Raw genomic sequence first — 27291 nt, 5'->3', positions numbered from 1 at the left:
CACTTCCAGCTTTTTTCTATGCATGTGGTACCGAGGAATTGAACCTGGGTCTTTGTGCATGCTAGGCAAGCACTCTACCACTAGGCCACACTGCTGGTCCATATGTGCACCATCCTTTAACAGTTGGCCTTTCTAGCAAGGTAATTATTTGGATACAGAATCGACATTTTTCCAAAATAGGAAGACCTGTAACTTTTGTGTCATCATAGATTTTACCATAGATTGCACCAGTATATTCTTGATTCCTTTTTATACAGGAAGGAACATTTTTAGTATTTTCAAAAAACTGTCCTAGCACATGTCAGTGACACTGGTCAAGAAACAGTTTTCTTACTATTCTCCAAGTGGTGGGGAGCACGGACACTGCTACTCTAACATCTCGCCTTAAAAACTCACTCCCCACACCAAGTACTGGGCCTAGTATTAAGGTTTGCAGTCATGAAATACAGTCCTTCCGTCCTCCCCCACTCCTCCTTCTTGTCTTTCTGTCCCAGTTCTCAATATGTCTTTCCTCCCCTCTCTCCTTACAATGAGCGTAACTGGCCATTACAGACAGCGAGGAGCTATTGCCTCCTGTGGGGAGCTCAGAACAGCCTTGCCCTTTGAGTGACCAGGATTTCAGGAATGTATTCCTACCACTGAATCCCTGTACAAGCATTTACATGTTGGCATGTTGAGCAAAATCTCACAGATGCCAGAGACAACAGAATTGTTCAAAGGCAAGTAAAACAAGAAAAATTTGATTTTCCTCCTTGTTCCAAAGAAGCACTCTATGAAACTGATCCCAAAACTTCTCAGATACAGCAGCTTTCTAAAGCTATCAGATGTAGCCTGAAAAGCAGGTAGGAAGAAGTTAGACTAGTGACATGTGTGAGGGTGCAGCAAGTTTCTGTAGGAACATGACATATTTACATTCATTATAAGCTTCAAAATTTGGGGGGAACTATACAAAATATAAACAAGAGAGGTATGGCTTAAGTGGCAGAGTGCTACTCTTGCCACCAAAAAATGAACGAACAAACAAACAAAGTGAGTGTGTGAAGTCCTGAGTTCAACCCCTAGTACCAACATCAACAGATACAGAATAGCATCATTTGAAGCCAATCTAAGACACCATATAATCTCACTGTGAATATTTTCGGCAATAAAGCTCTTCAAACAGATCAGACCAAGTCAGACCAGGCCGACTCCAGCCCTCCTGCAGGTGAAGAGGACAGAAGGTCGTCAGCTCCCAGAGATCTGATCCAGGAAAGGGCCCTAAACATGGCATTCTCTGGGGCTGAAGCGCAGCCTTCTTTGGAGGCAGAAGTCACTGGTTCTGTGCCACCTATTTTCTTATACAGACAGTCAGACCTGCCTCCAGCCTGGCCAGAATTTCACGAGGGCTTGTCAGCCTGCTACTGCTGACAGATGTACCCTCTCTTTAGCTTCCTTTTCACCACAAGCCCGAACAGCAGCCTGGCTCTGGCCATGCTATTGTGGAGAATTTCTGGATAGCGTAAAGGAAAAGTGTGCTGTGCGACCCCATATTTACCTGGACAACCACTGTGTCTAGCTGCTATTCAGGTACCACACTGATGTGTAACCTCAGAGAGGCCTGGCTTTTGATCAGGCTCTGACTCACAACAGACAGAACTGTATTGTTCTTGGCAGGCTGCCCCCAGCACTGACTAAGCATTGAGGCGGCCGCACCTCCCATGGGCTGGGCGGGCTGTCCACAGCAGGGTCCAGGAAACAGGAAACCATTCCTGGGACCACTTGGTAGCTGAGAAGAGGCTAGGCAGACTCTTGCCACGTGGGGGCACAGCTATGGAAACTTTGCTACTAGGAGTCCTGAAGCTGGCTCCTGGTAATTCATACATTCCTGGCCTCCCCTGCTTCCCCCTCAGCAGTGAACACCACGCAGTATGTTCTCAGCAGAGGGCGCTGGGGAGACACGACAGAAGAGTGAGTGCCATGCCCGGGATGCTCTGCTGGGCCTAGAGTCCATGCAGAGCCAGGACCTGCTCTGGGTGGCTATACCACCCTCCAGGGAGGTCTGATCCTCTTTACTGCCCCCCCAACCCCAAGACGATCAGGTCATGCTCTCCATCAACATTAAAAATCATGTTGGAAGGGGTGACATTCAACAAGATGAACTGAAACCCCTCTGTACATGGGTAACTTTAAAAATCATGCAGATGTCATCACTTTCCCAGCCTCCAGAGCTACCAGCTAAATAATGCTTTTCGAAATAAATGCATCAGACAAATCTCCTTGCTCACATAGGTAGCAGAAGCGCCAGAGCTGTCCTCATTCACTCTTAGAGCAAGATTCCCAGGTTTGGCAGGGCCACCTCAGGTCTCACTCCACCCCCCCCCCCCCCCGAGTCACTAAAAAGTGAATAACCAACTGGGAACACTACAGGATGCCATAACCCAATCAGGAGGACACTGAAAGTAGGAAATCAAATTGGGTCTAGTCTGATTTTTATTTAGATACAGAAACATCCCCAGGAGCCTTCAGGGAGCAGCCGCTGCCTCTCCATTCTTGCAGAACAGCTTTCTGCAGCTTTCCCCAGTGTCTGCCATCCAAAAGCACGCATGTCCACCACACACTCCCACACTTCCTTAAAGGCAACCGTGCTGCAAGTTGAAATACCCACTCCTGCCCACTGCCTCATGACAGGAGCCATGTGAACCAGCCCACACCTCCTCCTCATCCCACCCAGCCAAGAGGCCCCTTTGCTGGCCTCGAACCACAATCTCCGATCCACTTCTGTGGGCATATTCAGGGCAGCATCATTTGGAAGAGAGGTGGGTGAAGGACCTTTGACAACTACAAAAACATGTTTCTTGGGCTTTGCCAATGAAAGCTATGACATGGGACTCAGCTCTAGTGGCTCTCCTCTATCTAACTCAGGTGTGCCTCTCATCTCAAGAGTCTGCCCCACCCCCAGTCCCAGTCTCTGTCCAGGGGAACAGCCTCTGCTTTCTGCATGGCTTCCTTCCTAAAGTCTCAGATGCCAAAGGCAGAGCCCAGTGCCCTCAGGGCACTCACCCCAAGCCTTAGAGTTGTCTTAGGTGTTCTGCTGCCCCTAACCTCACCCCACCCCTCCCTGTTCAAGGCTACAAAGATCTCAGCTGAAGACAGGGTGGGAGGCCTTTGAATAAGAGGACCATCAAATGGAGAAAGCAGGCACAGGCTAGCAGCAAAGGCCATGGCTCACTTCAAAACAGAACCAACCTGGGAGTGGACACAATGAGGTATGCTGAGCCCCATACCTGCTTCTCAGTACCCCAAGACCACTCTTCCCACACCTACTCAAGCCTCTCACTTGCAGGATTTCCTTCAGGTTCTATGATCAGCAATGGAACACTTTATCTACCGGTCCTGGCACCCTCGGGAAAATCCATGTCTTAGCTCTTTGTGATCTTCCTGGGGAATACACAGCACAGGGCACCTGCAGGCTTACAGCCAAGGAGCCTGAGGGGTTAGGTTTTCCTATGAGCTCTGCACAGACCCGACACAGTGCAGACAAAGTAGAACCTCAAGGCAGGTTTCCTGTCCTTGCTGAGCCTCACTCATGGCTGCTCTGGACGGGGCAGGCCAGTGGTCACATGGGACTTCTCATCAGGTGCAACACGAGCTGGGATGGGCAGGGCTGGGAGGACTGTCTGAGGTCCGGTACCTGTGTCCGAGTCTTTCTGCTCTCCATTGGCCCCCACAGTGAAGGGCAGCTTCCGCTTGGTGGCTCGCTCTCTCACCTCCTTCCCTCCATCACTGCGGTCCAGCTTTGGGGTCTTGGTTAGAGAAACTTTATCTTTATCCTAGAAAACAAAGTTCCACTTTCAGACTTTAGTCCTACATTACATATATATATATTTTTTCCTCAAATGAGCTATGATTTTACTTCATGTGTCAGGAAAAGCAAAACACTTACTAGGCCATTTTGGTCCCTCATGTCACATGTGTAGAGTAAAGCAGGCTCCGGTGGTGCCAAGGACTGGAACTTTGAGTATGACTGTGATATGGCCCTGGTGATGGGCTCAGGGCACACCTCTGCTGAGGGCAACATGCTACCCATCCCATACCTCAAGTGACTGTACCAACCTTGTGCCCCCCACTACCTCCTACCTCATCTTGGACCTGAGACTCTCCTCCTGGGGGAGGAGAGTAATGGAAACAAGTAAGAGAGACCCAGGGCTACAAACCTGATCACAGCACCACTCAAGAGACTAGCAAGGGTTTCTCTCATAAGCTCAGACTCCCAAGAACTGGTCCCCAGCCCTTTCACTGGTTGGCCAACCTTGGGTAAGCCCTAAACCTCTTTCTGCCTTAGTGGCACTATTGTAGAGTGGGTACAGTGGCCACTCAGCGGGAGTGGGCACATTGAACACATCTGCTCAGGATGCACTGTATCCTGTGACTTCTGAACTCCCCTCAAATACGCCAGGCAAGGACAAGGCGTGGTGGTCACAAGATGCACAAAGGCAGGATAGACTGTAAAGCCCTGGGAGGAGAAAGACAAACTAGCTTATGAACTTGGGTGGTACTAGAGCCTCATGGTGAAGGAACCAGCGATTGCAGAAGCAGCACATATAAGGGACACACGCCTTGTAGAGCAAAGGTGAGTTTTGTGGCTGTGGCAGCCACAGACTTAGGAAGATCCCACCAGATCTGGGCTGGTCCAAGAGGAGCTACTCAGTGGAGGGTCACAGAATCTGACCACGATCTGTCTGGACAGCTGTGGCAAGCTCTGACTTCTCTGGTTTCACAGCCTGCACTGAGGTAGAGGGGAGGGCCCTGACTTCCCTTACCACAACAGCTGCCAAGCACACAGCCCCTACAGCAGGCCATGCACAGGCCCCAGGGGAGGGGAACAGCTGGACACACAGTACACAGATGCAGCTGCTGTCTCAGACAGGAAGGCACCACCACTACCAAGTCCAGTGTGCCTGCCCCAAGCAGCTTTCTCTCTGAAAAAATTCCCCAGGTAAACTGCTGGCAAGCGCTGCGTAATAAGTTAGGAGAGTGGCCCTCAGAGCACCAGGCAGGCACTGGTCTGTTCCTGGTAGATACTCAATTACTGCCTCAGAACCACCTTCTGTGTCCCTGCATTTCTTTCAATTTGAACTAATCAACCTCTCTACTGACTGAACCTGGTAGTCAAGAAGACAGTTGTGTAGCCAGTACTCTCTCCCCAACCTCCAAGCAGGCAAATGTAGGCGAGCCTACCACCTCAGGCTATGTCCAAGGGGGAAGACCCCTCCCCCCAGGAGTGAAAGAGACATTCCTGCAAACTCCGGTTTGCAGTTAAACACTTTTTTTTTTTTGTAACACAGGGATGGAAGAGGAAATACTACATTCATATATGAGTTCTTGTGGATAACAAATACAGAAGAAATGTTTTCAGCTCATTTGATGATCCTAATTCCAGAACTTTACAAAGGTATTCATTGGAAGTAAAAATTATGAACCAGTATTCCCCAAGAATATACAAAGGAACTCTCCTAGCCCCATCTATCCAGATATATGAGAAGACAACTCAAACGATCCAGGTGCTGGGAGCTCACACCTGTAATTCTGGCTTCTTGGGAGGCAAAGAATGGAAGAATCATAGTTGGAAGCGAGCTTGTACAGAAAACTCACAAGACTGTTTCTCAACCCAAAGCTGGGTGGGTACAGTGGCACATGCCACTGTCATCCTAAATGACATCTCTGGGAAGACTGTGGATCTAAACCAGCCCAGGTTAGAAAAGTTCCTGAGAGTTCATCTCAACAGAAGGAGCTGGATGGGACAGCATGTGCCCGCCAACCTAGCAGCAGGAAGCCTGACATAGGCCAATTGAAGTCCTGGCATGTGCCTGGGGAGGAAGCAAGACTCAAAGCTATCAGCAAAAACAGGGTTGGAGGAGGAATGGCTCAGTGGTAGAGTACCTGCCTAGCAAACATAAGGCCTTGAGTTCCAACTTAAATACGGGGTGGGGGGGGAAGGGGAAGAGAAACTAAATACAAAATTAAATAAAAATAATATACATGTCAACAGCTACCCCCCCCAAAAAAAGCCTGTGACAATGGGAGTGAAAAACTGACAGATGACGGAAGGGTTAACATTGTCCAAAAAGAAATATATTCTACGCCAGGCACGGTTGCTCACACCTGTAATCCTAGCTACTCAGGAGGCTGAGATCTAAGGACCAAGGTTCAAAGTCAGCCTGGGTACTGAAGTCCCAAGACTCAATCTCCAATTAACCTGTAAAAACCAGGAAGTGGGGCTTGGATCAAGGGTAGGGTGGTAACCTTGAGGTGAAGAGTTCAGGGACAGTGCCCAGGTGGAGGTCAAACCCCATAACCCCCAAGAGAGAGGGGGGGGAGGGGGGGAGGGAGAGAGGGAGAGAGACAGAGGGAGAGAGACAGAGAATTTTAAGTCAGGCACTAGCAGCTCATGCCTGTAATCCTAGCTACTCAAGGAGGCTGAGATCTAAGGATCATGGTTCAAAGCCAGCCTGGATACCATCAGAAATCTGAAAGTTGAACTGTGGCTCAGAGTGGTGAGGGCTGCCTTAGAAAAAAAGCTCAGGGACAGCACCAGGGCCCAGAGTTCAAGCCTCATGACAGAAGACAGCATTGCTCAGGGACCCACCCTAGCATGCTCAGAGCTACCCCTAATCCTGAGGGCCAGGAAGCCCTATGTACCCCAATAGGGACAAATGCTCTTCCCCCAAGATCAGGGTTCCTTCCAGCTCCTTGATGGCACTGGCAAAGTCAAATTCTTGCAAGAAGACTTATCCTTGGGGAGTGGGCCACGGGCCCTACAAAGTGTGACATGGAACTGTAACAGCTTGTAGCATATATGTGTAAGGTTTAAATTAAGTGGATGAAAGGAGAACACCACGCAGCATTCAGGCACAAAGGAAGTGTATTTTCCTGAACTTTGTCCCCGCTGTACATGGTGGAGATGCACGCATTAGCCGCCCCTTGGCCTGTGCTTATTTGGGAAAGGAGCGGGGAGGTGTGGCCAGGTGGGGGAGAGGTGTGGACGGGGTGGTCCAGGATGTAACCTCAAAGAGGGAGGTAACTGCCTCCAGGTGTGCCAGGTACCTAGGTACTGGGCAGAGACTTAATGAGGGAGAGTACATCGAGAGGGACTTTATAATATGGTACAAGGACAGTTCTCAAACAGAAGCCATCTTCAGTGCAGGCTGCATACAATGGTGTGGAGCAATGGCTTGTGGAGGGAGGGCAACTAATGTCATGTAAGGGAGGTCGTTTTTGGCGGCACTGGACACTCTTGGTTCTGGAAACAGTCAAGTTGTTTGCTGTTTCCTACTGAGCTACATTTCCCATTTGGATATTCTATAGGTATTTCTTGGAAGACCCAAGAAACTACCCTCTTGCTAACGTACCAGCCTGAGGCACGAGATGCTACAGTGCCATATGCCCTGTTCCCTGCCATTCACAATACTTCACTGAGATGACTAAAATAGATTGCTTTTGATAACACGTAACTGTATCTGAGGAAACGGTACATGGTGGAACCAGACTGGGGCTCTGCCTTAGCAGGCACTTCTTAATGGGATCCTCTGCACTCCCCAAAGAAAAAGTGCTACATCGGGCACTGCCCCTTCCTTACTCCATCCCAGCTCAGCAGGACAGCTGGGGAAGCTCCACTAGTGCTGAGTGCCACTGCACATAACCCTTAGTGCTACATCCGACAGTCTTCATGAACAGTTTAAGAAATGGTATCCACAACAACAGAAACTGTAAGATACCTAATGACAGAGAGCGGGGGAACAGTAAGTCTAATCCTCGCACTTCTCGCAGCCGATATAAGACATCAGCTTATTCGGTCTCAGGGTGTACTTAGCTCAACCAAGACGACTCACACCAACCTGGGTTTTCCTGATGCTTGAGCATCTGTGACAGTGGCACTGCAGAGTCAACATAGCCCGCCCCTCCCTCCTTCCCTCTCTCTCTTTTTCTTTCTTTCCAGTCCTGGGGCTTGAACTTGGGGCCTGGATGCTGCCCGAGCTCTTCAGCTCAAGGCTATAGCTCTACCACTCCAGCCACCACGCTACTTCCAATTTTCTGGTGGTTAACTGGACATAGGAGTTTCACAGACTTTAGTGCCGGACTGGCTTTGAACCGTGGTCCTCAGCCTCCTGAGGAGCTAGGATTACAGGTGTGAGCCTCCGGCACCTGGTTCGGTTACCTATTTTCTGTACCTCGGTCTTTTCCCAGAGTCCCTTGCCTAGATGGCCTTACCCCATCCCATAACAAGCCCACCATATGCCAAACCCTTCACACACTGCCTCCTGCACAACTTCTGAGAGCGATGCTGGGAGCACTAGTTATTTCTCCGCCATCCGTTCAACTTTGTCAGTTAGACTGGTTATTAAAACAAGAGCAATACAGATAATCTCTTGTCAATGTGGGGCTAGGGTTTCCTCTTCCTGGGTAGCTACTGAACCCAACCTTTGATCTTCCTGCCCCACCCTAACATTGATCAAGTCTGTGAAACCCAGTTACAAAAATGATCTCATTCTCTTACAAGGTATGCAGGGTTCTGGCACTTCTATTTCTATTGGCCATTGGACAGAGGGATTTTGATTCTCAATAGGTAAGCAAACACTACCCAGGGCCAACTCAACCCTCTACAGTGAAAACTAGACCACACCTATTTCTCTAGGAGGCAGGTCCAATAATCTTGGGGGAATACTAATGGCTTTTTGAGGGGCAGCTGTTAGGCAAGCAAGCTACCATGTGAGCCACACCCCCAGACCTTTTTGCTCTTGTTTTTCAAAGTGCCCTCGTGCTTATGCCGAGGACAACTTGGACTGCAATCTTCCTATTAAATCTGGATTCTTCAGATCTCCGCGCCTTACTTAGGAAGCAGGGATTATAGGTAGAAACCATGACACCTGGCTCTCTGGGAAATTCCTCAACAGACAAAAACAGTAGTCAGCCAAGATGTGGAACATGCTAGACTAAAGTCTCAAGAGGCAGTGACAGGTGCTGGAAGAGAAAAGGAAGTACCCTGGCTGCCATGAAACTAGGTGGCTAAGTACATGCAGGGCACCTATGCCAAGGTGCTCGCGAGGAGATAGCACACACAGCAAGACAACACTGGCTTGAGTGACTGCAGGTGCTGAGCTCAGGGTGCTCTTTCTGGGGCCAGCTTCAGTGTGGAGGCAGAGAGGACAACAGAGCCATTTCCTTCATCTTATGCCTACAGCTGTGTGATACTGTTGTATAGAAATTTTTACCTTTACTTGAAAACTATGATTCAATCAGGAGTGGCTTGATCTGTTTGGTGTGAAATAACCCCTAAGCTCTAGGTTCTCAGCTAGGATTTACTAGCATAAGCAACCCTGGTACTCTGGCCATCCCACTGGCCCAAGATGCCACTTCAGGCCGCACATTTGCCCCTCAACCAGCTCCATCTTACGCGCAGGACCCGCGCAGGCCCCCAATCATTGTAAACTCAGCAGCCCACGATGTTCACCTAGCACAAGCACAAGCACAAGCCTGTATTTGCCTGTGTGGTGGTGTCAAGCCACAGCACCCCCTGCTCTGTGCATAGTACAAGATACTCCAAAAGGAGCAGTGGACGTGCTGCTGCCCAGACATCCAAGGGTCTGGATGCTACACTACTTCCCTGCAATTCAGTGAATGATGACGACAAACCATTTCAAAATCAAGCAAAACTAAATGACATTCCATGCAGAATATATCAGATAACCCACGCGACTCTAATCAGAATATTGTCAGATTAAGGTGCAGCAAAGCAGAAGCATGTAGCAACAGACATATGAGACAGTACTCCTGGCAGCCTCTTTCACAAGTGAAGTGCCAGGATGGTGATGGAAGGCAGTGCAGGAGCAGCAGCTCAAAATGACTGCCACCTAGTAAGTGCATCAAGGCGATGTGACTAGCCAGCAGGGAAGGAGGACCAAAAGGTTACAACATAGCTCTGAGAAGGCGCAAAGACCGTCTGGAGGAACGGACCCCTCCCCCTCCTGAGGTTGGTTTCTTCCCCGCTGCACATCACTTCTCACCAGCCCAGAGGTGTTTCTGCACCACTTGCCCCCACAGAAAAGATGAAAGTGGGTCTCAGGGCAACTCCTGGACTTGGTAATAGAGCAGCTACCAAAATAACACACAGCAAAGCACGAACCTAAGCTTTGTTGTGTCCCGGTCCAAGCTCATGCAGAGTCTACCCCAGCGCTGATGACAGGATGTGCCCAGCCCTAAATCTGATGTTTCTACACCAGTGATTAAAATATGATTTACATTTAGATTTTGTTTCCTATTACTTCTAGAAAAAACATAACTCAGGCATAAAATCCATTACTTATTATATTAGTTAACTGATGAGCCTCACTGAAACCATGACAGAGATCCCAGAATATTGAGGACAAAAATGGACAGCCAATCAAATCCGCTTCATAGAGCAACTACTAAAATCAACTAAAACCTGAGTTTAGTAGATACAACCAAGATGCTTTAGGGAGGTGGCTTCCTGCACACCCACAAACAACACTATACCTATACCTGCCATGTGAGAGAATGCTTCTACAAGCAAAGTCAGCTAAGAGCACATCGCTGAGCTACAGTTTCATGCACCGTGAATACAAATGGTTTCCTAGACCCAGTCCCAGCTCTTGGTGGTCTAGAAGAGGCCAGGCTAGGCAAGAGAAAAAGAGTGAACCAAGTTTTACCTTTTTCCCAGTTTGTTTCTCCACCATGTCGTTGCTGAGGGGAAAGTCGTCTTGCTGTGGTGTTTTAGAACACACACCCTTGGGCATCGTTTTGTTCCACTCGTTTGATCTTCATTTATGCTACTATCGCTTCACCATCAACTCTCTGCTTCAAAAGAGAAAACATGGGATTAGAGGGTGGTAAGAAGTGGAGCTGTGTGGCTCAAGTGGTAGAGCACTAGCCTTGAGTGGAAGACCCAGGACTGGCACAAAACCAAAGTTGGTCAAAGTAATGAGGCAGTACAAAGCCTCAGAACACAAACCAACGCGCTTTCCTGGAACGACTTAGGCCAGGGTTCTTCCACCTCGTGAGGCAATGCCTGGGGTCACTAGAAGCAGAAACCCTGGCAATGCAGCATGATGGGAACAAGGGAAATCAAGGAGACAGAACCCCACTAGGGGCACCTTTCACATAGACAACACTAATGGCTGTCCATGTAAAGGGTCCTTGGGGCTCTGCCCCTGCTGTTCCTTCTCCTCAAGGTCCCATGAACACTCAGATCAGCACCTTCACCCTCAAGGGTCAGACAGATAATGAGTTTAAGGCTCAGGACATCACACAGAATCTGTTCCTGCCCTTCACCAAGTAGAAGGTAGAAGGAAAAAAAAAATCTTATTTTTCATAAAGCCTCAAGCACACCTAATAAACTCTACAACTTCTTTCAAGTAAAATGTCCAGATGGTAAGCACAAGCCTATGATGCATTAAGGAAGGCTTAGAGGATGTGTAGGAGGCCTCCAGGTCTCATCCTATGCCCATCGAGCCAGACTCTTCCTGGGCTAGAAGCTCTAGCTTCCTATTTCCCAGGAAATCCTTAAATATGAGCTGCACTGAACATTCTGGCAACTAAATGCTTGCTGGTCAGGGACTATTTCTTAGAGTTAAGAGAGGGTTCATTTACAAAAGAACTCCCTTTGTCCATACTTCATAAACAAGCCAACTACTCTCTGTTACAAAGCCTGTGCCATCTGTCTGCCTTGCCTCCTGACCACTAGAGTACAGGCTTTTACTGTATCTACCATCCTTCTGTCCAGCCTCTTTCTGGTCCCTTCTCTTTCAGAGGACCAAGGAAAAACATCTCTGATACAACTTTTCAATGGCCAATACCTCTAGGCTCAAAAAAGTTTATGTGTGTATACATACACACACACAGTCCCCTGTGCAACACTCCCTGCTGGATGGATCTCCAGGTCATGGTAACCTTACTTCTCTGCTTCGGTCTTCAAGGTCACACTGAGTGTCAACACCCCCAGGCTCTGCTGTGAGATTTAAGAGAAATGCTTGGAAGCTGGTGCAAACCAAGCAGAAAAAGCCACACTCTGTGGAAGTTCCCACAAGGTCCTGGGCACAGTGTCCATGACACGTGAGGGAAAGCTCCATCCAGCCTTAGTACAGCATAGGGAGAAAATCCAGGTGGAGGTGGCTTAAAGGGTGGCCCTAGGGATCAACAGCTGGGATCTAATCATGTCTATCTGTGCACACTGCCAGCAAAGGAAGCCATGGGGCACCTATCACAATATAAATGCAGCCAGGGGGAGAACAGAGCCATCGGGACAAGAAGTCTAATATTAACAAAGCACACAAAAGTCAGAATTGAGAATTCAGAACTTCAGAAACTTGGGGAAAACTATGGGACCACAAAGAAGATGGAGGCAACAAAATAGTATGAATCAGCCTTGAAAAATCCAATTAGAAGCACTGGCTCACGCCTGTAATCCTGACTACTCGGGAGGCTGAGATCTGAGGATCAAGGTTCAAAGCCAGCTCAGCACAAAAGAACCTGAGACCCTTATCTCTAATTATTCCCTAGAAAATGGGAAGTAGGGCTTGGCTCAAGGATACAGCAGTAGCCTTGAGCTGAAGAGCTCAGTGCCCAGGCGAGTTCAAGCCCCATGACCCACAAAAAAAAAAAAAAAAAAAAAAAAAAAATCCAATTAGAAGAAAAGATTCAGAAACTGGCAAATGAGAGAAAACACAAGAACCAGAGCCAACCTCCAAGAGGCCCAGTATTCACAGAGGCAAAGATCCATGAAGAAGCTACTATTACAGGACATGATTCTCAACAGGACAGGCAGGAGAGCAGTTCATATGGGAAATCCCATGGAAGCAAGGATTAGTTCAGAAAAATCACTTGACAAAATACAACACTCATGAGAAAAGCACTCAGCAAAACAGGAGTAGATGGAACAACTCTAGGCATACACAACAGTGCATCTGCAGAGATATCACTGTCTGAAATGGTGACAAGTACCACTGGGCTGGTGAGATGGCCAGGATGTCTGTTCCTTGTTTCTGGCCACTACTGCTACTAAAGCTGTACTGGAAATCCTGGATAGCACAGTAAAGAAGAGGAAACCAAAAGCATACAGATCAGAAAGGAAGACATACAACCATTTCTATCTAAAGATGACATGGCTGTTTATGTAGAAAATTATAAGGATACATCGCAACTCCCTTAAACAAAGGTTCCGCAAGGCTGTCGAACACACAACCAATACAAAAATTCTATTTTGTCTCTATATATTTACTTGCATCAAACATAAGGAAACAAACAACGGCACCAAATGCTGCTGAGAACAGAGAAACTGGGTCTCTTATACCTGGCTGGGAGGAACATACAATGGCTTTCAGCCTGGGTTCCATCAGTACCTTGGGGATCTCCTCAGCTATTTAAAATAAAAATTATTAATACACTCAGAATACATAGGGTATCTTCAGATAATTTTACTGTGTGAAAAAGCCAAACTCCTGCAGATACATCCTAGATGACCCATTTACCATCATCCTGCAGTAACAGCATTATCCAGCTGGGAAACCAATCAGTGATGGCAAGATGACAAAGACAGGGTGAGAAAGGGTTGCAAGAACATCTCACGACAGTGGCATATTAACATGCAGATGCATTGTGTGGGGTGGTTGCAGAACATGCACACAATATCAAACTCAGGTCTACTATACAATCTTCTAGTGGACTTCTGGCTGGGAGCTATAGTATCACAGTTGCTTCTGGGATATGCAGAGGGAGCTCACAGAACACTATTATTTTTTTAATCACTTCTGGAAGTTTACTTCAAAATATACAGTGTTTTATTTTTTGGTTGGTTGTGGGGCTTGAATTCTGGGTCTGGGCTCTTCAGCTTAAGGCTGGTGCTACCTCTTGAGTGACAGTGCCATCTCTAGTTTTCTGATGATTAACCGAAGATGACTCACTGGCTTTCATAGTCAAGCTGGCTTTGAACAGCGACCCTCAGATCTCAGCCTCCTGAGTAGTTAAGATTACAGGTGTGAGCCACTGCGCCTTGCTGTTTTTTGTTCTTTAAAGAGCACCAGAGTTGAGGAGAGCAAGTACTGGTATCTGAACTCAGGGCCTAAGTGATGCCCCTGACCTTTTTCGATCAAGGCACTCTACCATTTGACCCATACTTCTACTCTGGGGTTTTTTGGTGGGCATGGGAGGCGGTAAGGGGGAAGTTAATTGGAGATAAGTTTCATGGACTTTCCTGCCTGAGCTGGATTTGAACCGTAATCCTCAGCTCTCAGCCTCCTGCACAGCTAGGATTACATGAGCCACTTGGCAATGCTTACTTACAAATGAATCTTATTAGTACCAGTTGTAATTTAGTAAAACTGTTTTAAAGTTATTGGCAACGCATAAAGACTGAATCTATATATACAGACAGAAGGAGCAAGGTAAAGGGGATGGAATAATAGATAAAAACCTTATGTATTTACACAATTTAAAATAACTAACAGAACTCAGCAGAAAAGGAAAGAGAATAGGAAGTTTCAGGTCAGCCTGGACTGCAGACAGGGCCTTAGCTTAAAAACAAGCAAACAAACCCTTTCAACAAGTGGAGAGGAGGAAGGTATCGATCAGTGGCAGGGTGCAGGAGCGCGCTCACTGTCAACACCACATCAAATGGCCCGCAGCATCTTGCCGTTCCTAGGGATAGACATGGGTTTGATGGCAGGTCAACTTGGGATCTCAGCACCTGCAATTGGATACTAGGAGTCAGCCACTGGGTGGTGGCAAGAGATTGTTCTAGATTTTGGGCGTAATTCTGCCCTCTAGAGATCTGAAATGTCCATGGAGCTATACCAGGAAATGTTCTACTCCATCCTATCCTTTAGACATGAATTATAAAGGCCAGTCCACAGTCCAGAGGAGAAATGAGGTTCCACTTTTTGCAGGAAGCCATAGGTACTATGACACTGATGACTTCTTTGTAAATGTGGTCAAAGGGCTCTGTGGTGAGCACCTCCTATACCCTTAAGACAAAAACAGGTTTAAACAAAGACTCCATTTTCTTTTCAAAAAGAAACTGAGTATATAGAGTGACAGGCCAAATAAAAGCTTTTTAGTGCCTTAAATAAGCTGAGTTTTGAGAAGTAGGAAAGAACTGGCAGGCATAAAACAGAAGACAGCAGGTAGGAGTTAGCATGTTTCAGCTGGAGTTATCAGTCTTCTATTTTTTTTGGGGGGGGGGAGAAGGGGGTGGTCATGGGCCTTAAACTCTGGGCCTGGGCCTTGTCTCTAAGCTCTTCAGCTCAAGGCTAGAGCTCTACCATTTGAGCCTTAGCACCACACTTCCTGTTTTCTGGTGGCTAAGTGGAGATAAGAGACTCCCAGACCTTTGTGCCCAGGCTATCTTTTCTTCCTTCTTCCTTTGTTTTGCTTTTGGTGATATTAGAGATTTGAACTCAGGTCCTTATTCTTGAGTCATACCTTCAGTTGTTTTTGCTTCAGTTATTTTTCTGAATAGACTTTCATGTTTACACATGGGATAGCCTGGACCAGAATCTAATTTAAGCTTTTGCAGCTGAGATGACAGGCGTGCACTCCACATCCACCCAGATTCTTATTGGTTGGGATGGGGCTGTAAGAACTCTTCCTGGCCTGAAACCATGGACCATGCCAATCTCCGCCTTCCAAGTGACTATTTGCTTTCTTCATATTTGAGCAATCTTCTAGGCAAATAAATAATTTTCCTTTTCATCAGTGAGGTTTGACAAGTAGATGCCTGAAGTAAACAAGCCTCATTAGTAACAAATAAACCATCCAGAAACTGACTTATGATGAAGCAGAAATGAGCACCTCTTTCCACTGGCACCCTGGCCTATAGGCCCCATTGTCTTATCTGACCAGAACTTAGGGGAGACGATGTGCCTAACTGTTCCTGATGCTGGTGCTTAAACTAGACCAGAAAGACATACTGGATAAACTACTCTGAACACGCCTTACACTACTGCAATAGTCTAATAACTACAGATTCTAAAACACGTCAGGGTTGGCTAATCAAAATACCCTGGCCTTGCCAGGCTCACTCCTATAATCCTGGCTACTCAGGAGGCTGAGATCTGAGGATCAAGATTCAAAGCCAACCCTGGGCACAAAAGGACCTGAGACTCTTATCTCCAATTAACCTCTAGAAAATGGGAAGCGGCACTGTCAATCAAGGGTAGGGTGGGAGCCTTGAGCTGAAGAGCTCAGGGACAGCACCCAGGCTGAGTTCAAGCCTCATGACCCACACACACAAAAAATTCCTGGCCTGAAGACTTTCTGACTTTGAATGAGTAGACTCAGAGGCGGCCTGGGTGGTATGGCTAACAACGCTGTTTAAAGGTGGTTGAGGTAGCAGAGTGTGCACACACTTTACATCTAATCCATATACAGGAAATGTGGCTTAGGGTTAGTGGTAGAGTGCTCGCCTAGCATTTATGAAGCCCTGATTCAATTCCTCTGTATCACATAAGAGAAAAAAGATGGAAGTGGTGCTGTGGCTCAAGTGGTAGAATGCTGGCCTTGAGCAAAAGAAGCTCAGAGACAGTGTCCAGCCCTGAGTTCAATTCCCCAGGTTGGCAAAAAGTAGCAGCAGCAATTGTAGTAGTAGTAGCAGTCACCATAGTAACAGTAATAACAGCAGTCACAGTACTAGTAGTAGGAGGAGTAGCAGCAGCAGCAGTGGTAGTAGTAGCAGCAGCAGTGGTGGTAGTGGTAGTGGTAGTAGCAGCGGTAGCAGCAGCAGCAGCAGCAGCAGCAGCAGCCGCCACCTCCACACGGCAGAGGTTGTGGGGACTCAGACTTCCACAATAACCCACAAGTATAACACAGGCCCGCCTACTTTTGCAGATCAAACCAAACCTCCCAAAGGAGAGAGCAAGGTTCTGAAGAAACGGGAAGGTATGTTTTCCTTATGTAAGTTAAGATATCCCAGGTGGACAGGCCTAGCATGTCCAATATCACCACTGTGCAAGAGAATGCAGTGTCTCTCATGACTGTAGGGTGGCGGGCAGGCAACTCACCGCCACTGACAAACTAAACTGCCTTGAAGAAAGATCAAAATCTGAAACGTGTACCATCTTCATACCAAGACCAAGTTTAAAGAATAATCGTGTGTCATGGACCATCTGTATATTTAAACCATTTATTCATATACTCTAGTTTCTTGTGGAGGGGAACAAATAAGCTTTATTCAATAGCTTTACACCGCAAATAACCCACAATGTCACTGACAAATGGATGGAGCACCATGGGAGACGCTCAAGAGATGAAGCCCGAGAACGACTCACCAGAAACTTGTGCTCATGCACCGTTCAATTCTGCTCACATTTAGAATTACAATACGCAACACTGCAGTACAGGGAGAAAATTGAAGTATTTGGAGGAGTTTTGCATCTTTTTTTTTTTGGCCAGCCCTGGGCCTGAGCACTGTCCTTGGACTTTCTCAAGGCTACAGCTCTACCCCTAGATCCACAGCACCATTTCCAGTTTTTTCTATGTATGTGGTACCAAGGAATTGAACCTGGGGCTTCATGCATGCTAGGCAAGCACTCTACCACTAGGCCAAACTCCTGGCCTGGAGCTTTGTATCTTAAGGCAGTATTATGGTCTGAATAGCAGTATGCCCCCAAATTCTTATGTTGTAACTTTACCCCGGACAGAATGGGTCACTGGAAGATGATGAGGTCGTGAATGGAAGGAGTACCCTTAGAGCACTACCTCATCTAAATCCAAAAGAGAGCCCTTGTCAGACACCAGATTTTCTTTGACTTTGGACCTACCAGTCTCCAAAAGTAGGACATAAACTGTTGTTTATAAGCACCTAGTTTATGGTACTTCGTTATAGAAACCTGAACAGACTTAAGATGGGAGTTACAAGGGGAATATAACTAAGCATTTAAAACCTCTGTACTCTAGTCAACTCTGAATCTGCTTCCAACCTAAAAAAAATTAAGTAAAAATGAAGCTGACTGTGGCGGCTCACTCCTGTAATCCTAGCTATGTAGGAGGCTGAGATCTGAGGATCAAGGTTCAAAGCCAGCCCAGGCACTCCTATCTCCAGTCAGCCACCAGAACAATGAAAGTGGCGCTAGCTCAAGGGGTAGGGTGGTAAACTTGAGCTGAAGAGCTCAGGGACAGCGCCCAGGCCAAATTCAAGCCTCATGACCCATTTAAAAAAAAAAAAAAAAGGATTTAAGTAAAAATGAAGATATATATTTACCTGGTGAAAAACGTGTTTATGGTATCCCCTCTCAAATACTGATTGTGATAATACTAAGTTAGAGGGCTTAGCTCTTCCTCACATTAGCTGAACAAACTTTTTTTTTTTAAAAAAAAGAAAGAGTTAGATTTCTAACAAGAAAGAAGACCTGAGATGCACTGTCAGAGGACTCCACTCAAAGCCATCACCTTTCCTTCAGACTTATGGCCTCCAAATCCATGAGGACAGATTTCTGTTGTTAAAGAAGCCTCTCCCATCCCACCACTGCAGCAGATCATTCGACAGCTTGGTATCTACCTACTGCTGGTGTCACTCACAGAGAGGCCCAGGTCAGGAACATTCACACCAAGCCCGGCCACTGCTCTCAAATACTTTGATCTCCGCAACCTGGTATGTGACATGGAATACCCTGTTCAAATTTGTTATTGAAAAGAAAAAATAAAGCACATGTAACTGGCCGGGGAGGGGGGGGGTGGCGCACCAAGGTGGTAGCAGTTGCCATAGGAATACATCTAAACAAAATTTATTTGGCCTAGTGGCAGGTTTGATTCCTTGCTGTGGCTTAAGAAAGCCCAAGGACAGGTCTCAGGTCCTGTCCCAGGACTCCCCCTCTCCCCACCCCCACAAAAACCCCAAACCAAAGGTTATCCATCCACTATAGCTTCTGCTCTCTGTCCTCAGCCTCCGCGATATCTACTATCCGTCTGACTCCTGGAAAACTGGAGTAAGGCAGCCCCAGGTTTCAGGTCTAGCTCCAGGAAAGAAAGCATGTACTTGTTGGAAGGGCCTTAATCTGGCTCATTATCTTACATGATGTCAGGGAAATTTTACCACAGAAACTAGATGTGCTTATAATAAACGGAAATGAGTCTTGCTTTTGCTCTACTCAAAGTGAAAGGGTGGCGTGGAAAACACTTGGGAGGTGACAGGATACCTACTGCCCTCACATGTGGTCAAATCAGCTGACCAGCTGTGTCTAAGATATATTCACATGTCAGTCCAGGCTCAGCTTTCATACCAGAGGCTAGCAACTCTGGAGCTAAGAACATTTTCCATCCTTGAAAGTAGCTGTAAGTACCACTGCAACAATTTTGCCAGTATTCTACAGAGATACACTAAAATACAGGTGTAATGAGTTGCAGTAGATGAAATGTTTTAACACATGGGTCCACAATCTTCTGAAATGGAAAGGGAAACTCAAGGGGCTGGGATATGAAGATCCTCCCTCGTCTGAAGCTAGTCTGGGAAGGACAGCCTGTAGCATTATCTTCCATTAGCCACCAGAAAAGCCAGCAACAGAGCTGCCGCTCAAGCAGCAGTTGTGAGCCTTCATCAGAAAAGCTCAGGAACAGCACCCAGGACCTGAGTTAAAGCCTCAGGACTGGCTGGCATGCATACATGAAAAGGTAGTATGGAACCTTAAAGCATAGTTTTCACAAGACAAAGTCCAGATGCTAAAAATCCCAAGTCTTCCACACCTGGACTATTCCCCCTAGTAGAAGGGGAATCTATTGCTTATTAGAGAGGTTTAGGTTCTTCCTTGCTATTACCAAAGGAGTAGAAATTGACCGGGTATGCCTCAGAGCATATACCATCAATTGAAGAAAAAGAAAAACAGAAAGTGGAAATCTGAGCTGGGCACGGGATGGCTCAAGCCTGCCATCTGAGCTATGCAGGAGGCTGAGATCTGAGGATCAAGGTTCAAAGCCAGCCCAGGCACTCCATGAGACTGGAAATGGCACTGGCTCCAGGGGAAGGAAGGCAGCCCTGAGTTGAAGAGCTCAGGACAGTGCCCAGACCCAAAGTTCAAGGCCCTTTCTCCCCTCTCAAAAACAGCAGAGACCTGGCAGAATCAACCAACAGACGTCAGAGTTAGGTCAAAAGCCAAAGCACCAACATCTCCCCCCTCCCCCTCCCCTCTCCTTCCCCCCCTCCCTCTCCTTCCCCCCCTCCCCCTATTTCTTTCTCTTCTTCTTCTCTGGGCTTGAACTCAGGGCCTGGGCACCATTCTTGGGCTTTCTCAAGGCTAGAGTTCTACCACTTGAGTCACAGCACCACTTCTGGCTTCTGTATGTATGTATGTATGTATGTATGTATGTATGTATGTATGTATGTATGATCAAGGAATCAAACCTAGGGCTTTGTGCATGCTAGGCAAACACTCTACCACTAGGCCATGCTAATCTTGGCCCTGCAATCCATTCTTTTATAACTACAGTGTAGTATTCATTGTCTAGAAAGCATCCCTCTCTATTCCACTGATACTTAGGAGAGTCCCCCAACTTCATGCTTCTGCAATATTATAATTAAGATAGCTTCTCAGCCTAAGCACAATTTACAATGGAACTGCAGTAAACTACCTGTAAATGTTTTCAGCTGTCTGATGAAGCTTTACACTGTAGGCCACAAACATGTCCTCTTCAATTTCAGATTAGGCAGACACCTTTTACTATAAATTATCAAGAGATTTTTGGCTATGTAGGAAATGTGACTTCACAGGTAACACTCCCATCTAGTTCAACAACAACAAACAAAATAAACCCAAAGAAGACAATAACGTACCTTTCAAAAAATTTATAAGCTCAGCCACAGACCAGTGGTCAACCCCTGTAATCCTACCTACTTTTACTTAGGAGGCTGAGATCTGAGGATTATAGCTCAAAGACAACTAAGACGGAAAAGTCTGTCAGATTCTTATCTCGAATTAATCAGCAAAAAGCTGAAAGTAGTGCTGTGGCTCAAGTGGTAGAGTTCTCGTCTTGAGCATAGAATCTTAAGGACAGCAACCAAGCCCTGAGTTCAAGCCCCACAACTGACACACAAAGACTCAAGAGACAGCACTCAATCTCTAAGTTCAAGCCCTAGGACACATACAGACACAGGTAGGCGGAGACAGAGGGAGACAGACAGACACAGACACGCGCGCGCACACACACACACACACACACATGCACACGCACGCACGCACACACACACACACACACACACCCATAGTCAAGTAATAATATGAAACTTCCTATAATAAAATGAAGGGTTCCTTAGGATCAAGATTTCTAAAGCCCAGAAAACCAGATAGGATACATACAGACACATGCATGTTTCTTAGAAAGATATCCATAGCTTTTACACAATTCTCAGGGAGCAAACAACCAAAAAGGTTTAGTAAGTCATATAATCTTTTTGAATGTGGTGTAGTAAATGATGAATATTAGTTGACTGCCTCATGAAGCAGTAACAGAATGCTTTACTTTCCACATCAACTTCCAAATAGAGTAAAATTTTGTCAACACGCAGAAGGAACATATTTATAATATAAATCCTTTTCTTTCTTTTTTTTTTTTTTTGGTCATGGGACTTGAATTCTGGGCCTGGGTGCTGTCTCTGATCTCTTCAGCTCAAGGCTAGTGCTCTACCACTTGAGCTACAGCACCACTTCCATGATTTTTTTTTGCCAGTCCTGGGCTTGAGCTCAGGGCCTGAGCACTGTCCTTGGATTTTCTCAAGGTTAGAGCTCTACCACTTGAGCCTCAGCACCATTTCTGGCTTTTTTCTATGTATGTGGTACCGAGGAATCGAACCCAGGTCTTCATGCATGCTTGGCAAGCATTCTACCACTAGGCCAAACTCCCAGCCCTGATTTTGTTTTTTAACATATGCCCAGGAAAAAGACGTATTTCATAACCCAAGTCTTCTGAAGAAATTGTCTATATGTATATTACAAAAGAGAATGTTAAGACTGCTAGTGAGAAAAGGCCAAAGTCAATAGTTCTTTCTCTAGAAAGGATGAGACAGGTTGAAGAAACCAAATGAAATGGCAGGGAGCGTGGCCTACTAGTAGAATGCTTGCCTAGCATGCACGAAGCCCTGGGTTTGATTCCTCATTACCAAATACACAGAAAAAACTAGAAGTGGTGCTGTGGCCAAAGTGGTAGATCTCTGGTCTTGAAAAAGCCCAAGGACAGTGCCCAGCCCTGAATCCAAGCCCCAGAACTAGAAAGAAAGGAAGGCAGGGAGGGAGGGAAACCAAATGAAGACACTGGTGTTCTGCTCCACCATGGGAAGAAGACAAGATGTGAAACAATTCTATGTCTCCAATTGTCTTGGTGTAAAATGAATTGTAAGAGATCTTTCTTTTATTTGAGTGAAGTAATTGAGCAATCAACTCAAAAGAGAACAGACCATTTAAGCTGGTGCAGGGTGATGTTCAGATTCCCAGAGCCAAAGGGCTGGTGCCCTCCTGTGAACAGATGCAACTGAACACCATCCGGCTTTCCAGAGGGCTGTGTGGGCTGCCAGGCTTGTCACCTTAGCAACGGCTCTAAACATATGTGCAGTGACACCAGCTGATTTCTTAGAAGCTGTAAATAGAGAATAATGGCATCAAAAATTCCAGAGTAAACTAAAGACTGCCTCCTCCCTTCTTCTGGGGTCAGCCAATATACTGATCCCCAGACCCCAGTGATCAGCTTCCAGCAATGGCATATACAACACAAACATGGTTTGTTGAATCTTCTCATTTTCCAAACCACTTGCATAAGTATAAACATACAATAAAGAACAAAACATATCCTTGAGACTCATCTCCAATTAACTACCAGAAATGGCGCTGTGGCCCAAGTAGTAGAATGCTAGCCTTGAGCTGAAGCGCCCCGGCCCAGAGTTCAAGCCCCTGATTCAAAAAAAGAATTACCAAATCTTTGCATTTAAAAAACAGAATCCAAATGCCACTAGAAATGATTAAAGGGCATGCTGATAGTGGTGGATACTTCCAACCACCAATACTTTTCACACACACGGTATGTGTGGGTGGGGGGGAGGCGTCGGGCTTGAACTCGGCCTGGACGCTGTCCCTGAGCTCTTCAGCTCAAAGCTACCACCCTACCCTTGAGCCACAGTGCCACTTCCCATTTTCTGGAGGTTAATTGGCAATAAGAGTTTCAGGTCCTTTTGTGCCCGGGCTGGCTTTGAATCTTGATCCTCAGATCTCAGCCTCTTGAGTAGCTAGAATTACAGGCATGAGCCACTACGCTTGGCTTTTTTTTAATATATTTTTTCTTGGAGTTGTATTTCTGGTGAGTCTTACAATATGAAAATCAGTTTAGATGAATGGTTTTATGAGTTACTATAGAATGTGCATGTATGTGTTGAGAAATGTGGAAGAGATATAGAAAAAAAATTAGGACTGACTAGAGGCAAGAAAAGGGCATTCACAAAAATACAAGGTCTTTGCCTAGGATTACAATTTGCTAGATAACTGGATGGGTTCACGTCAGTCAAAATACAGAGCAGCAGAGTCTGAACTCACTGGTCAGTACATGCCAGAGGAAAAGCCTTCGTAGCCTACTGAGTTCAAAGGTCAAAGCCCATTATGAAGGATCCAGAGTTCATGTTATTCTAAGAAGCACTTTAAACTTTGAAAAAGAAATTAGCATCTAGTAAAATGCTTCTGGTATCCTCTGTATTTGGCCTGATTGAATCTCTGCTTATCTGGTCATAGAAGAATCCCTGTCTTGTTCCAACAGAATATATGAAGCTAATGGAATGAAGACAGCTTAGGAACAAGACTATAGATCTGCCCCCAGGTGAAGCCATGCTGCAAGTACAACGTGTGGTCCAAGGAGTGTTTGCACATAAACTCTCAGAGCCTGGCTCCACTACTCACTGGCTGAAATAAGGAGTTTACAAATTTGTGTTCGTTTCTTCATCCATAAACTGGGGAGAGAAAACCCACCATGCTTAGGGGAATCAGATGACTTGTGCTCTGTGGAAAACAGACCGTACATAACAGTGCTCAGTACACATGGGCCACCCTAATTACTGGCAGCCTCACCACCCTTTAGGCAATGACTAAGGTTTAACCATCTCATTTGTATGGCGCTTTAAGCTTATGTTATTTTACTTAGAGCCTCGCCTCGTCTTGGCCAAACAAATGACATGAATTCTTCACCCTTTTTCCAGTAAAAGAATCTGGAGCTAAGATAATCCAAAGGTGCCCTCGCTACCGGTGAAGATCACTACAGGCCCCTGGTGTATGTCAGCACATTCTCTAGATAGGTCTACTGCCTGTGTGTCTTTCTGAACTGACTGAAACAGGTTTCGATTCCCCTTGAGAATAAAACCCATGCATGAAGTCTTGCTCTTCTCTAGCTAAAGGGTGCCTCAGCATCTTGAAAATTAGCTCTCATTCCTGGTGACAGAATCTGTCCAGACCCATGGTGAGGGCTGCTCAACAGTGTCTCAGTTGGCCCAGGAGCTGCAGGGTGAAAGGGACAGAAAAGATATCAGAGACTCAAATAGGACATCAGGAGAGATGTGAAAGCAACAATCTTCATCAGCAAATGGGGAAGGAAAGCACATTCTGAAGGAGCAAACTTGGAGAAAACACCAAACCACATTTTCTTTGGTTCTATGTAAGGCTTCTTGTGAAAACACCAATGGAAGCAACCAGTTGCAAGAACTGAAAACCATAGGAAAAAAGAAATCAACACAGGACATAATACAGCAAGAACAGACAGGGCAGGAAAGGGCTGAGAGGTATGCAAGGAAAACTCTAAAGAGTGACTAGATCATATTTCTACCAACTGCCTCCCAGGCTTTAACAGGTGTGAAAATCTGAGTATACCCATCACACAGGAGGCTAACTACCAAGGTAACAACATAAAGTGTACAATTTCCAAATGCAAAGAGTCCACAGAGAAAAAAAAAAGGGGGTGTGGGGGGAGACAAGTCTTAACATGGATACTATGACATGTGTGAACTAAACACCAATGTGTAAAGGAGTTCCAGGAAACAGAGGGAGTTCTTATAATGTGGTACCAGATTCTTCATGAAAGATAGTTCCAAGCATATATGCATCTGTGTTCTTAGTAGATCCTCAAAGAACAAAAACCAGAGAAGCCTCAATCATGGGAGAAGACATTAAAATACTTAAGGATGGATCAAAGGGGCAATCACCACCCAAAAATTTCCACCAAGATTCAGAAACAGCAGCAATCATCTAATGAGGCAAAGATATAAATCACACAGTGACCATTACATTACTTTAATACTTCCATGAACACCCAATCATATACAGAACTACAGACTAACGCTGAACACCCAGCTTCTTTATCCACAAACCAAGCTTTTTTTTCCCTGATCCTTTTCTTAAACATTTATAAGTTGAAAACAATAGTTTATGGTAGAAGAATTTTGAAACTTGTTACCAATTCTCAATAAATCCAAGAAACATCTCCTGCCAAGGAAGTGGAAGGTCCCAAAAGCGGGCATAGTTCTCTGGCAACAGGATTTTTGGACTAAATTGTCCACTGAACTTTGAAAAACAAAGAGGGGGTTACAAGAAAAATTATAAAAGAAGCAGAATGTAGTGGGTAAAGTATTTCCAACCAGACACTACTGTTCAAATACTGACTTAGAATCCCCAGAAGGACAGTGCAAATAATAAACAACAAAAGCCCATATCACCTCCCAAGGCAGCCATTAGAAGCCTTGAGGATAGTGCAGATCATCAGGCCTGCTCTAGTTATCTTGAGGGGCTGAGGAGCTATTTTGTCAGCCAGTTTACGGCATGAATAGTTCAGTACTCAGGCCTGTGTTTTTCTTGTCTTTTCTTTTTTTTTTGCTTGCCAGTTCTAAGGCTTGAATTCAGGATCTCAGCACTGTCCTTAGGCTTTTCCTCAAGGCTAGAGCTCTATCACTTGAGTCACAGCACCACTCCCGGCTTTTTCTATGTATGTGGTACCAAGGAATCAAACCCAGGTCTTCATGTATGCTAGGCAAGCACTATACCACCAGGCCAAACTCCCAACCCCTCCCATTCTTAAATAACCAACGGACAGAGCTGGGGATATGGAGAAGAAAGAAGGGCTAAATGGCAGGTACTGGAGAGAGACTCTGCCAGACCAGGAGTATATCTCCAGAAGAAAGGTGGGCATAAATAGACTTTCTTTAATGACATTGAGTATTCATCTTAGATTTGTTACACCTAGACATCTCCAAAGAAGATAAGCTGAGGAGTGTGCTATGTTCCAACCTGCTGCAAAACATGTTCTTGCCAGGAGCTGGTAGCTCATGAGTGTAATCCTAGCTACTCAGGAGGCTGAGATCTGAGGATTGCAGTTCCAGTACAGCCCAGACAGACAAAAAAATTATCTCCAATTAACCAGCAAAAGAGGTAGAAGTGAAGGAGTGGCTCAAGTGGTAAAGCCTTAACCTTCAGCCAAAAAAAAAAAGCTAACCAAGAACTCTAAGTCACAAGTTTAAGCCTAAAATGAGCACACACGCACACACATATACACGCACGCACGTGCAAGGAAAAGAAAACACTTTACAGGGCAGGTTTGGTGGAACACACCTACCTACCTGGGAATTTGAGATGAGAGGATCACTCAATTCCAGTTCAAGATCAATCTGGGCAACATATGAGGCCCTGTAAATAAATACATAAACACATAAACAGGAAAATGCATGTTATTAGCTATGTTTGGCTGTTTCTCACAAATTGCTTTTTTAACATCCTAAAGAGAATCAAATACAACTGACCAGGAAATACTTTATGTTAGCACATCTTTAGAAGGAAATGAGATATCTTTTTTAGTGCTAAAGCGTTTCTACCCAAGCTTGAGACAGTCTAATTTGACAGGCAAACCTTTCATTTGGTAAAGCAGTGCTAATGATTACCTATGAGCTCACAGTAAAGAAAGAGTGGGCCATCAAGTCCTTTTCTTAGAGAAAATTTCATGTGAGTTTAAACTGATGATTATAATAATACTGTTTATGTGAAACCTTTCTCTTAATTCTCAAGGAATTACGCACTACTGATAACACTCTCAGCTCTGAGACGGTCAGAACCAGTGTAGATCATCTGCCCTCCATACTGTGAACATGGACACCACCGCCACAACACAAGAGCTGGAGACGGCTGCTCCAGCATCCGTGTTCATCTCCAGTAAGACCAGGTAAAATTCACACACTGCCGTTTTCTATATAGAGCCAAAGCACATGAACAACAGACAATGAAAAGCAGACTTCCAGTGAAATGAGAGCTG

The 27291-nt window shown here is 45.8% G+C and overlaps 1 protein-coding gene across 6 annotated transcripts in view; it reads right to left on the bottom strand.

Moving 5' to 3' along the window:
• Ankrd11 (ankyrin repeat domain 11) overlaps nucleotides 1-27291 on the bottom strand; it is a 138637-nt gene that overhangs the window by 23809 nt on the left and 87537 nt on the right. The window contains exons 3-5 of one of the 6 annotated variants that reach the window (XM_090357109.1): nucleotides 26606-26672; nucleotides 10704-10851; nucleotides 3671-3809 (exon numbers count right to left, since the gene is read on the bottom strand). In XM_090357109.1, the coding sequence (XP_090213235.1) occupies nucleotides 3671-3809; nucleotides 10704-10790 (226 nt within the window). In that variant the 5' untranslated portion in view covers nucleotides 10791-10851; nucleotides 26606-26672. Of the gene's footprint in view, nucleotides 1-3670; nucleotides 3810-10703; nucleotides 10852-14582; nucleotides 14605-26605; nucleotides 26673-27291 lie in introns of those variants that run through there. The other 5 variants (XM_090357108.1, XM_090357112.1, XM_090357110.1 and 2 more) reach the window with 5 other exon arrangements.

The sequence above is a fragment of the Megascapheus bottae genome, chromosome 24 (genome assembly GCF_031878675.1).
Source record: "Megascapheus bottae isolate mThoBot1 chromosome 24, mThoBot2.hap1, whole genome shotgun sequence".
Lineage (NCBI taxonomy): Eukaryota > Metazoa > Chordata > Mammalia > Rodentia > Geomyidae > Megascapheus > Megascapheus bottae.
This window is presented reverse-complemented; position numbering and strand designations above follow the sequence as displayed.